The sequence below is a fragment of the Bufo bufo genome, chromosome 5, assembly GCF_905171765.1.
Source record: "Bufo bufo chromosome 5, aBufBuf1.1, whole genome shotgun sequence".
Taxonomy (NCBI): domain Eukaryota; kingdom Metazoa; phylum Chordata; class Amphibia; order Anura; family Bufonidae; genus Bufo; species Bufo bufo.
Genome location: NC_053393.1, coordinates 198,810,254 through 198,823,650, shown reverse-complemented (window position 1 = coordinate 198,823,650; position 13,397 = coordinate 198,810,254). Strand labels below are relative to the sequence as shown.

At 41.8% G+C, this 13,397-nt stretch overlaps 1 protein-coding gene across 4 annotated transcripts in view; it reads left to right on the top strand.

The window, feature by feature from the left end:
* The window catches only part of LOC121002783 (myelin basic protein), a 190,311-nt gene that overhangs the window by 156,317 nt on the left and 20,597 nt on the right, over positions 1-13,397 (top strand). For all 4 annotated transcript variants that reach the window (XM_040434325.1, XM_040434326.1, XM_040434324.1 and 1 more), the window contains exons 5-6: positions 12,270-12,380; positions 12,595-12,630. In XM_040434325.1, coding sequence (XP_040290259.1) covers positions 12,270-12,380; positions 12,595-12,630 — 147 coding nt within the window. The remainder of the gene's footprint in view (positions 1-12,269; positions 12,381-12,594; positions 12,631-13,397) is intronic.

Genomic DNA, 13,397 nt, shown 5'->3' with positions numbered 1-13,397 from the left:
CGGCTGGAGCCCAGGTTTTGGATCTGAAGCAATAAATAGGGGAAATAATTGAGTCCAGTCCTTGAGATGAAGTTCAATGGCAGCTTTACTTTGCATCAACATTCTCCAAAATGGTTTACAGGCTTTGTCTTGGTTCTAGCAGGCTTTAGCATGAAACTGGCAGGCAAACTCCACTCTGCTACATCTGTTTCTCTCTCACTCTGCTATACTAACAGGCTGGCTGTATAACTCAGCTTTTTCTGTATGCTACACTTCATTTTGTAGTCTGACTCTAGGTTATGCCAGGGAACTTTCCTCCTGGCTCCTGAGGCTTCAATCTTTGGCCTCCATGGCCAGCAGAGCTTAAGGTGTTCTGGCTGGAGTGGGCACGTCTAGCAGAGACATGCCCCTGCACACCCTTCCCCTAGCTGGGGGTAAGCTAAACTAACTCAAACTCCTGCACCACCCTTCCTGCAGGAAGTAGGACTCACCCACCTCTCTCCAGAGGAGGGGGGTTAGAATGGAATGAAACGCTCCATTCTACCTAAGTATAGCTCTGCCGTGTTTGCTGAACCAGACACATTACATGTGATAAACAGTTACAGAACAAGATTATGAATGCACATTGTAGAGGACATGGAAAGCCATACATAAAATGAGATTATATCAGCCCATTAGAGATAGTAGCAGGGTGCAGAAGTCAATTACATAAAAACAGTAATTGCTAAATAGTTTTTACTGGTTGCTGCATACTGCAAATGTTGCTTGTACGTCCCTAGAACATTTATACTGCTAACAACTAGCAGATTTCTGATTAGATGAGGGGATTTGGTGACCAATCTTTGAGTTAGGCTACTTTCACACTTGCGTTCAGAGCGGGTCCGTCTGGTATCTTCACAGACGGATCCGCTCCTATAATGCAAACGCTTAGATCCGTTCAGAACGGATCCGTTTGCATTACCATTACCGTTTGTTCATGATAATGCAAACGGATCTGTTTTGACTTTACATTGAAAGTCAATGGGGGACGGATCCGTTTGAAAATTGAGCCATATTGTGTCAACTTCAAACGGATCCGTCCCCATTGACTTACATTGTAAGTCTGGACGGATCTGTTTGCCTCCGCACGGCCAGGCGGACACCCGAACGCTGCAATGCTGAGCGGAGGACAAACGGTGCCAGACTGATGCATTCTGAGCGGATCCGCGTCCACTCAGAATGCATTAGGGCTGGACGGATCCGTTCGGGGCCGCTTGTGAGAGCCTTCAAACGGAGCTCACAAGCGGAGCCCCGAACGCTAGTGTGAAAGTAGCCTAATGCAGATTTGTCCTATCCGTGAAAAATGAATAATTTATCATTTATTGTTTTATCACTGCACACTATTGCATCTGCCAATAATTTCTGAAATTCATACGATTATATGAGAATTTAAGCTATAATCGCTCCATCCAATAGGCTCTGACATTAACAACCACTGTAGTTACAAGTTTCCTGCTAGTCTCTTGTTGCTTAGAGTTTTATTTTTATTCCAAAAACTTCAGTCTGGAAAAGTTGTAATGATAATGGCAAAAATTACAATTTCTCCACTACTCATATCTGGAAACAGAATTATGAATAAATAAAATGTTTTCATGGCCATATCTACAATATTCTGCTCCTCCTGTTTCTATATAGGTCGTGCTGGCACTCAGTAATTACTTCTCAGGCGCCTGTTTTTCCTCCTTTGGAAAGGGGTTATGCAATAGATTGTGCTTCAGTTTACAAGAAGCAGAACAAAACCTGAACAAACTTGAAAGTGCTGATCCCTGAATAAGATAATGAGAAGGTGCATTCACTGATTTGGTCTTAAAGGATGGAACATATCTGATCCTGTATATAACCTGGTATGCGCTTACTAGGCTGTTTTTGCTTTTTCAACCTTCTGGAACCCCAATGGCCTGCTCATGGGGAGTCATCATGTTTAATGATACCCCTCAGAGATTTCATTGCTAGTTTGTAATACAATACACGTCTCCTTGATATTTTTTCAGTTTTATTTGGGAAAAATTGAAATATAAGTACCGATATCCTATCACCTTATGGCAAATAAGATCTTTACACACTTGCTAGATGATAGGTTTTGTAACAGATAATAATAGACTAATATTAATAATAAAAATATGTATGCAAAATATGTGTGCTTAGATTTTGGATTCAGTGTACAGGAGGTAACATATGTATCATCATTACAGCCTTTACATTCTTGGACACTTCAGAAGATTCAATATGGAGCTTAGAGGGGGTTTTGACATGTCAGAAGTTACTATGTGTAACAATATGGCTGCAAAGATGGTCACCACATCAAAACAAAGTGTTACCAATATTTCTATAAGTAAAAGAACCTTACAGGTACTTATCAAACTTCTGCTTTGCCCAATCACCTTGGGTTTATTGAGGGGTGTCTCCCTATTTCAGACATGGCAATCGAGCCAAGCTGGGTGGAGAGAAGCCAGAATAAAATAACTCTTCTCCCGTTCCAGGATAGTTTTTAACATATTCTTTGTGAAACACTGCTGCGTTTTAAACTAATACATAGCTATCGGCTGTCTGTGGTTTGGGCAATATATATTTACTGACAGTTTCTCTTTAAACTAAAACAATGTTATATTTATGTATTGTGCTAATATCTTATTGTATTATTATTTTATGTTTATAAATTATACTGATAAATTATGCTAAATTATATTGTCTATATTGTTACAGATTCCACTATGTTAAAGGGGTTATCCTGCAAAAAGTGTTCCTATGCAAATTGGCAATTCTTTTCTTTGTTTTAATCTACATTACATTTTCTTCTCTGGTAATGCCCCTCTGCCATTTCTTCTTCTGTTCCACCTTATCCTGCATTCAGAGGTGGACTGACATGCTTAGCAGCTTCCATGCTCCCTTCCCCTCCTCTCAATGCTAGTATAGTGATTGATCTCACAGAGAAGCAGGTTAAGTGGCCCAGAGACCTTTCAGTCATACATCCCCAGGCCCGCTTCTGCCATGAGCATTAACTGACCTGCTTTGGGGGGGGGGGGGGGGGCTAGTTGACGGTCCTGTCCCTGCCGCTCAGCCTCATAGGCCTCAAGCATCTACACCTGAAGACTATTAAAGCAGTAGAATGTCGCAGGAGAACGCGATTACACCACCGTGACCTCTTGCGCCAGGACTTGTGTGATTATATCATCACACAAGATCAGGAGAGGGAGATTGCAGTGAGGTAACTGCGACTGCATGTGCTGGGATGCGGTAACACAGTTGGGATGAGACCTGTGATCTGAATCACAATCGGCAGTGAAGAACAAGACACAAGTGAGTATTTTATTTATTTATTTTTAATATATATGTTGGCACTACTGGAGGCACTATGGATGGCATTATATATATGGGGGCATTATACTATGGGGGAGATCATTATATATACACTCACCTAAAGAATTATTAGGAACACCATACTAATACGGTGTTGGACCCCTTTTGCCTTCAGAACTGCCTTAATTCTACGTGCTGATAGCATTCTTTAGAAATGTTGGCCCATATTGATAGGATAGCATCTTGCAGTTGATGGAGATTTGAGGGATGCACATCCCGGGCACGAAGCTCCCGTTCCACCACATCCCAAAGTTGCTCTATTGGGTTGAGATCTGGTGACTGTGGGGGCCATTTTAGTACAGTGAACTCATTGTCATGTTCAAGAAACCAATTTGAAATGATTCGAGCTTTGTGACATGGTGCATTATCCTGCTGGAAGTAGCCATCAGAGGATGGATACATGTTCTCATTCTGTTTACGCCAAATTCGGACTCTACCATTTGAATGTCTCAACAGAAATCGAGACTCATCAGACCAGGCAACATTTTTCCAGTCTTCAACAGTCCAATTTTGGTGAGCTCGTGCAAATTGTAGCCTCTTTTTCCTATTTGTAGTGGAGATGAGTGGTACCCGGTGGGGTCTTCTGCTGTTGTAGCCCATCCGCCTCAAGGTTGTGCGTGTTGTGGCTTCACAAATGCTTTGCTGCATACCTCGGTTGTAACGAGTGGTTATTTCAGTCAACGTTGCTCTTCTATCAGCTTGAATCAGTCGGCCCATTCTCCTCTGACCTCTAGCATCCACAAGGCATTTTTGCCCACAGGACTGCCGCATACTGGATGTTTTTCCCTTTTCACACCATTCTTTGTAAACCCTAGAAATGGTTGTGCGTGAAAATCCCAGTAACTGAGCAGATTGTGAAATACTCAGACCGGCCGTCTGGCACCAACAACCGTGCCACGCTCAAAATTGCTTAAATCACCTTTCTTTCCCATTCTAACATTCAGTTTGGAGTTCAGGAGATTGTCTTGACCAGGACCACCCCCCTAAATGCATTGAAGCAACTGCCATGTGATTGGTTGACTAGATAATTGCATTAATGAGAAATAGAACAGGTGTTCCTAATAATTCTTTAGGTGAGTGTATATATATATATATATATATATATATATATTTATATGTACTATACTACAGAGGGTCTACAGAAGGGGGAGAGCATTTTGTATATAGAGGAGCATTATACTACAGGAGGACTATGGGGGAGAGCATTTTTAATACGGAGGCATTATACTACATGGAGAGAGCATTATATATACAGGCATTATACAAGGAGGATATCATTATATATACAAGGGATTATACTACAGGGGGTAGAGATACAGGTAGGCATTATACTAGAGGGACACTAAGAGGGAGGGTAGTGCTTTATACATACTACCACAATGGGGGAATTATACTATGGGTAAGGGGAGAGGATTATATATACTACTGCTACAGGTAGACATTATACTACAGGGACACTACTGGGGCATTATTCTACAGACAGGGAAGGTGAGAGCATTATAACATACTAGAACTGCATGTGCATTATACTACAGGGGGCACTGTGGGGGGGGGGGCATTATAATACAGGCCAGACCACTACAGGGGGCATTATAATACAGGGGGATTTATAATACAAGAGGCAATACAGACTAGAGCACTATAGAGGTACACTACAGAGAGGCATTACAACACAAGCAAGAGTAATACAGGGGACATCATAATACAGGAGGCATTATACATATGGGCACTACAGGGGGCATTTTAACTACTGGGGCACTATAGGGGCTTTATCACTACTGTGGGCTCAATAGGAATGCTATTGGGGGGCATTTAAATTTTCGATTCAAGCAACAGATAGGCTAGATTTGGCTCTATTCATCCCTACTTCTAAATTCATATATAGTTAAATCTCTCTACACAGTGGAAAACAAAGTTTTTGGGGGGAATTACATACCATATGTGTCTCTGGAAGGGATTAACAGGAGGCTAACTGCAATGCATTCTGGTAAATGCAGGTGATTTATAAGCCCCTGCCCACTCACAGAAAGGGGAGAAAGTCCTCCAGATAAGCAGATAACTAAGTAATAAAAAACAAGTTTAAAATTTGTGGGATAACCCCTTTAACCTCCAACTATTCTGTATGTTGAACACACCCTAGTTTTTTTACACTAGCATTTGCTGGACTTCAGGGGTGGACTGGGAACTTAAAAGGCCCTGGGAAAAAAATGAAAAGTAGGCACACCTCACAACTTTTTAAAATTGCAGCTTCAATTTTTTTTCATACCAGGCATGCCCATATCTTCACCCAAAGCATAACAATACACACCCAGTCTCCTTAATGCCCCCACATAGTAATTATTCACCCATTGTGCTACCACACAGTAGTTATGCCCACACTGTGTCCCTCACAGTAGTTATGCCCATATGTGCACCCTTCACAGTAGTAAAGCCCACATTGTGTCCCCTTCACAGTAGTTATGCCCAGATGTGCCCCCTTCACAGTAGCTATGCTTAGATACAGATGTAGCCAAGCTAAAATTTACTCTGATAACACATTGCACAGTGTTATCTTGGTTATCTTGTGACAAAGGTCATTGAAATCCATTGAAAAGTTAGTTATCTTTTTTTTTGCCATTCCTTACTTAATGCGTTAACCATCAAGTTTAGCTCAGCTGCATCTGTATGTGCTCCGTTCACATTAGCTATGCCTAGATTTGCCCCCTTCACAGTAGCTATGCCCAGATGTGTCCCCTTTACAGTAGCTATGTCCAGATACACCTCCCTCACAGTAGTAATGCCCAGAAAGGCCCCGTCACAGTAGTAATTCCTGCTTGTGCCTCCTTCACAGTAGCTATGCACAAATATGCCCCCACTCAGTAGTAATGCTTACATGTGCCCCCTTCATAGTAACTATGCCCAGATATGTGCCCCCTTTACAGTTGTTATGCCCAGATGTGCCCCCTTCACAGTAGCTATGTCCAGATGTGCCCCTTCACAGTAGCTATGCTCAGATGTGCCCCCTTTACTGTGGCTATGGCCAGATATGTGCCCCCTTCACAGTAGTTATTCCCAGATATGTGTCCCATTCACAGTAGTTATTCCCAGATATGTGTCCCATTCACACTAGTTACAACCAGATATGGCCACCTTCACAGTAGTAAAGCGCAGATATGTGCCCCCTTCACTGAAAGTAACAAAATAAAATGGGAATACTAACCCACTTCCTCCAATGATCATCACAGCTCATCCTGCGCTCCCCAGCTGGTTGCCATCACACATCCCTCTAGGGGTTTATTGTCGCGCATCACAGTGCCTTGTCATAGAGGCCGGGTGCCAGCTATGTGATTCTGCAGCCGGCACCTGCCGCCTGTATTTGGGTTAATGGGTTAATTATCTTCATTGGTGGCGCAGTGTGCTCTCCCCCCCAACCCCAGTATTGAAAACATTGGTAGCGCAGTGCGCTCCCCCCAACCACAGTATTAAAAACATTGGTGGCGCAGTGCGCCCCCCCAACCCCCCGGTATTAAAGTCATAGGTGGCAGTGGCCACAGGGTCCCCTCCTCTCCTCCTCATTGGTGGCAGTGGCAGTTCCGATTGGAGCCCCAGCAGTGAAATCCCAGGGCTCCGATCGGTTACCATGGTAGCCAGGAGGCTACTGAACCCCTGGCTGCCATAGTCAGCTCCCCTGCTGCTGTATGCACAGAGCACAGGGCAGCAGGGAGAGTGTGAAGTCCTATTCACCACAATAGAGCTCTATTAGGGTGAATAGGACAAGGGATGAAAAGATCACAGGTTCTAGCCCCTAAAGGGGGAAATAGTTATTAAATAAAAAGTTTTAAAAATGTAAAAAAAATAAACAAATACCAAAATATTAAGTATAAATCACCCCTTTCCCAATTTTGCATATAAAATATATAAACAATAAATAAATGAACATTATATATCGCAACGTCCGAAAAGTCCAAACTATTAAAATATTAAAAAATATCTCCTATGCGGTGAACGCCGTAACAGAAAAAAAAAGAAATAAAGAATCCGCAATTCGACATTTTTTAGTCACCTTGTCCCCCCAAAAAATAGGATAGGACTGTTCAATTATGGGCCGGACGGTCCATAAAATGCGGAATGCACGCGGCTTTTTTGGTGTTTTATTTTTTTCAAGTGGTATAGAATGGTATCGAGTATCGCAATAGTTTTTTATGGTATCGAAATCAAATTAAAATGTTGGTATCGTGACAACCCTACTGTCTTGTCAGCAAAATTGCATTTCAGCTATCACAATATGTTCGACACAAGTTTAATGAATTGCTTATTGCAGATATCTATCTCCTGAGGGGGTTCAACCTTGGGGCCAACCTTCTAAGTAGATAATGGTGCTTATTAACACTGGTCTTGTTCTCTTTGAAATGCTTTGTGCTTTTAATCTCTGCCACAGTTACAAAAGGTGACATTTTAACAGCACTAAAAGGACAGATCTGTCGCTGACACGTAATTCAGCCTCAGTGGCAATAACATTAGGTGACAGCCGTGCAAATGTCAAAAAGCAACACCCTTAATTATTTCATAAGTAAAACAAAGCAAATACACACCCTATAATTTACCTAAAAGTCTCCTTTTATTGCAAAATGTCCCTGCAGCATATTACCCTGACACCAATAGGACACATCAAGCTGGAGATATGCTAATAAGAAGGCATTGTCACTAATGTCATCTCAGCCTCTATAACAAGAAGGTTAAAGGAATTAAGCAAGTGTCTCAATTAATTACATAAAAATACAAATTTTCCAGGAGTTAATCACCTTCAACAATGCCCTTGTCCTTCAACCCCCTCCAATCTAAAAACTGCATGTAAAATTGTATTGCACTCTATAGTTGACTTTATTCAGTGTTCTGCTATGTTCCTCACTGATCCTGTAGGCCTCTTATACACGTCCATGATGACATCTGTGACAAAACAGCCAGTGGTTCTTCCGTGTTTGTTCTGTGTGCCCTATTTTGGCCCTCCTTGTGTCATCGGTATCCCACAGGCACCGCTAGACCATCTCCTAGTAATGATCCATGAAGACCACGGACCAAACATGGATGACATTGTTGTGTCTGTAGTTTTCACAGACCCATAGACAATAATTTGAATGAGAGAAAGAAATAGGACATTCTTCCATGGTGTCCCCATGAACCCAATGATGTGTGAATATACACATTACAGTCATCGGGTATGTGTGCTGTCCTTGGAGACCACAGACAGCCCATGTCCTCGATTCACTAATATGGGTATGAGGCTGTACTCTGCAGGGATAGATTCAAATCTATATCATGCTATTGATATCTAGGAGTCTGAAATCATTAGACAAAGTAAACAACAATTTAATACAGCTTACATATATATTTGATTTTAATCTTAATGTTTTTGGTATGTGGTTGGGGTTTGGTGGGTGATATTGCCGTTGAGTTGTATCAAACTGACCTGCAATACCAGACACCTGTGGGTAGGTGCGATGCTGTTTTTGGAAGAAAGAAGCCATGTTTTACTAATCCTGTACAAGCCCTTTTAAGGGTATGTATAGTATATTTGTTGCAGACATTCGGCTGTGAAATTCTACAACAAAGGTTAGTACAATGTAAACCCCATGCATCAAATAATCCTAGGCATGTGGAGATTTTTTGTTGCGGACTCCAGCCATTGCAGAGTGTGAAGCTAGCCTAACTACTGCATTTCAAAGAAAGCCATAGGGGGTGTTGATTGGTGTAGGGGGTGCCCATGAAAAACCAGCAGATCGGGATGAGAAAGAGTCTTGCAGTTATGGTTAGAAGCAAATGTTTAAGTGGGGTGAAAGAACATCTACCAACACCTCTCGTTTCCGATACGGTATATGGACACTTGGTCTCTTTATATGGTTCCTACATGATCAAATTTTTCAGAGATACATTATTTTAGGACTTGACAGGGAATGTATTATGTTCCACCACTAAATATCATGTCTATTGTGTAGATCATAAAAATAACAATATTTACATTGTTAAAAACGAATCTAGGAATGTGTTATGGCATTTAATTTGATGGTATGATGCTACCTATTGATCAAAGTTTACTGCAATGTTCATGTCTACCGAAGGAGCTGAAAACTGCTAGTCACACATCCACAGCCAGGTATCTGCAAAGTAGCTTCTGTCCTGCTTGTCGATACAGCTTTGCAGTAGAATGGAAGTATAGCGTACAAGACTACTTAAAAGAACTTTATTGTTAGCTGCCAGGGGAGAAGGAGACTGATTCTGCCCAACATTTGCCTGAAAAAAATTATTTATGTTAAAAAACTGAAAATTAATGAAAAACAGCTATTTACAGCCTTTTGGTATAAAAAATTATTAATGGGATAACCTATATACAGTATTACTACTACAATGGGAGGAGGTTTTGATTTTACTAGAGGTTAAAATTAGTGAGGAGCGAATCGATTCATAGCACTCACCCTGCTTGATTGACAGGGTTGGACATCATGCCTGGCCCTGACAGTCTTGCATCAGCATCGCTGCTCTGAGTAGCAGCGCAAGCGCAGGGGCTCTGCTATTGCTGCGGGAGCAGCGACTGTTGATGCGCTGCTACCCGTCCAGCAGCGGATGCAGAGCCTCTTAATTTGAGCCACTTCTCAGAACAGTGGTGCAGCCACAAGATTGTTGGGGCCAGCCAAGCTGTCTGGCTCTGTAAATAAAGCAGCAGGGGGGGGCATCCCCAGCTTCGAGGACACGCCATCACAGGTACAGAATTCTGCTTGATGAGCTAAATAATTTCACTCATCTCTACTATATTATGAGGAGGTCCAGCATTATTATAAGATGCCTGCAACATCTGAATGCCGCAGTATATAGAACAATCACTTTGAAGAAATGCACGTTTCCCTCCATATATTTAGACTGCAAAGCATGATTAGATGTATGTTGCTATTATTTGGAGAAGCCTTTCATCTGCAGACACAAGCTACACAATCCATTTAAATTATCCTGGTTTCCCGAGTATTGAAGACACTGAATATGCCATTACCTGGTAACATATTACAGAACCTTTAACCTTTAGTTACATTATAAAAAATGGTGCTGACACGGCATTGAAAGAACACATTATTGCAGAGAAAGATCCATTATTCAGTATCTCCAAGTAATTAAATGTATTATTATACTGTCTTTGGCGCTCCCAATGAACATAAAATACTATAAAAAATGGTAGACTATGTACTAACCAATGAAGCCTTCACACAGTGACTTTTTTAAAATTTGGAGAGTGTAACTGTTGTTTCAACTTAGGGTACTTTCACACTTGCAGGGCCGGGCCGACACAGAGGCTGGGGAGGCTCCAGCCTCAGGGCGCAGGCCAGCTCCCCAGCCTCTGGGCGGCAGGCAGGCCACTGACCACGTCGCTGCTGCTGCTGCCGCGCCTGCTGGGCTGCCGGCCGCGCTGGGGGACGGAGGGAGTAGTGAGCACTTGGCACTGACTTACGTGCTCCCTCCCCGCTCCGCCTCCTGGCTCGGCCGCTCTGCTGCTCTGGTCTCTGCTCAGTCGCTTGCCTGACTGGCTGCATACAGCGCGCACTTTGACCTGACGCGCTGTACGCAGTCAGGTCACATGTGCGCCCTCTGGAGACAAAGAGCAGCGCGGGCAGCAGCAGGCAGCAGCACAGCACTGTGTCATGACCCAGCCCAGGCCCCAGCAGGGATAGAGCGTGAGAGTCTGCCCTGAAGTGAAGTAAGATAGTTCTTAAATAAAGATAATATTCTTTTCTGTCTGATCTGATGGGGTTCTGGATGGGGTAAAATTACAAGGAACACCCCGGGGGGAAGGGGGTTGGGGGGGGGGGAGTTGGGTGGGTTGGGGTTGATGTCTGATTAATAACAAACATACATATCTAAATGGCGGGGGGGGGCGCACTTGGGCAGCTCAGCCTTTGTTGGTGGTGGACTATTTGAGTATAGATCAAACATTAGCTTATGAAACTGTCCTAAATGGGGGTTCCAGGATAAGCACAATGATGACCTATTATTAGAACTCTTGGTAGTGCTGCCGATCAGCCACAACAAGCTGCGGCCTCTTCTTTGTTTCCTTCGAGCTGTTTACCTGCTACGTACATATACATAGTTCTAGTGGTGCAAGGTATTGCAGCTTTGTACTATGCCAGTGCATGTGAAAAAATTATTCATACCCATACAGATTCATTGTTTGCCAGATGCAGATCCCTGTTTACACAAGACGATGTTCTGCTGGCAATGATCTTAGGTGTGGTATAAAATATTCTATCACCCCACAAACTAACTTTTCCTCATTTATTGGGTGATCGGTGGCACCTTTAGATGGGAAAAATATTGGGAACAATCTTATCTCCAATAATTTCTCCCATAATCAGTATATGTAAAAGGACCATAACCTATGGCCTCAGTGTTATGAAGCAGCAGTAATAACCCCTGAGCCACCAAGATTCCATGCCCAGCGTATAACCTAATATTCATGTGTTCATTCATGGATATACCCAATTACCTGTTGACTTTTTATGTAAATAATCCAATTTGGGTCTACAGTAAATGAGTATGTAACTAATATACAGTATGATAAATGAAACATCTGCCAAGCTGTGATGCTGTACAGGTAAGTACTAAAAGACTGCAATATCTTGTTGAATTTTAGAAAATAAGCTGATACAAAACTGCTACATTTATAAAATGGGTCAACATGAGAACTGGACAGGCCCCTATATCAGCCAGGTTTGCGTACTCCAATTAAACCATTTTTATAACAGAAAAAAAAAAAAATGTAGGAATGTTCCATAGGCTAAAATATGTGATTCACTGTATGCTGTTACCTTTTTAATATTGAATTGTTAATCTGCAAGCTTGATTGATTCCTTTGTATGTCTTGTCCTTTACTTCAGGATGTCCACCTGTCCAGATCAGGCTACCTCTCTTCTTCTCCTCAGCGATCTTACTATGCCCATGGCAGGCATGTTGATGAAAACCCTGTTGTCCACTTCTTCAGGAACATGGTAAGTGCTAACATAACAAAAAAACATTATTGAGAAGAAAACATATAATGATACTCAATAATATTTAAACCTATGGGCAGTTTTTTTTAACCCGTGACAGAGAAACATGTTAGAAATGTGCTAGCTACCATTTACCAATAAAGTCTCCAAGCTCAAATCAAGGCATTTATTGATTTTTCTACTGGTAGATCTAATAATGTCCACTTTCCTCTAGGTGACTCCCAGGACACCACCCCCTTCTCAACCAAAGGTAACTATATAGATAACATGCATATCAGTATCACAAAAAATATGAATATCTGGTTATGATGAGATGTTTTACAGTGGTTTTATAGTGGTCATCTACAAGAGCTACTCGAGCTACTCTTTTTTTTATCTACAAGAGCTACTCGAGCTACTCTTTTTTCATATACAAGAGCTACTCGAGCTACTCTCTTTAATATATAATAATTTTCTCAATTACTATCAAAATAGGGACAAAGTTAAGAAATAACCATCAAGAACCTATCAAACAGCAGTGAGGGTCATGTAACAGTCTGATCCCTCTACAAAACAAGAAGTCTTATAAACCACAACACAACTTGAACCTGGTGGCCTTTCTATGTTGTCCCTTTAGGGTTTATGTACTTTTGACATTTTTCTCTCTTAGCAACAAAGGGATTAACACTCTGGTTGCCAATGACCTTTCCAGTCTTACCATTGTATTGTGTGTTTCTTCAGTTTAAGAGTTTTCCAGGTTTCCATGGTACATCAAGCTAATGGTCTGAATATGCTCTTATTTTCCAGGCTCTCTTCTAAAGAATTTCAATCATATTTTTTTTCTTAGGTGGCATCATTTACAAGTCACATTGCATCTTTGCTATTGTACGCTAACCAGATACAAGATTTCTGTTACAGCCAAAGACAAGAAAATATATAGGAATGCAATAGAACTGATGGTGGCTATAAACAGAGCCTCCTTCATGCATATTGGGGAAAATTAACTAATATGATTGCACCTAGACCTTGTTCTAAAAT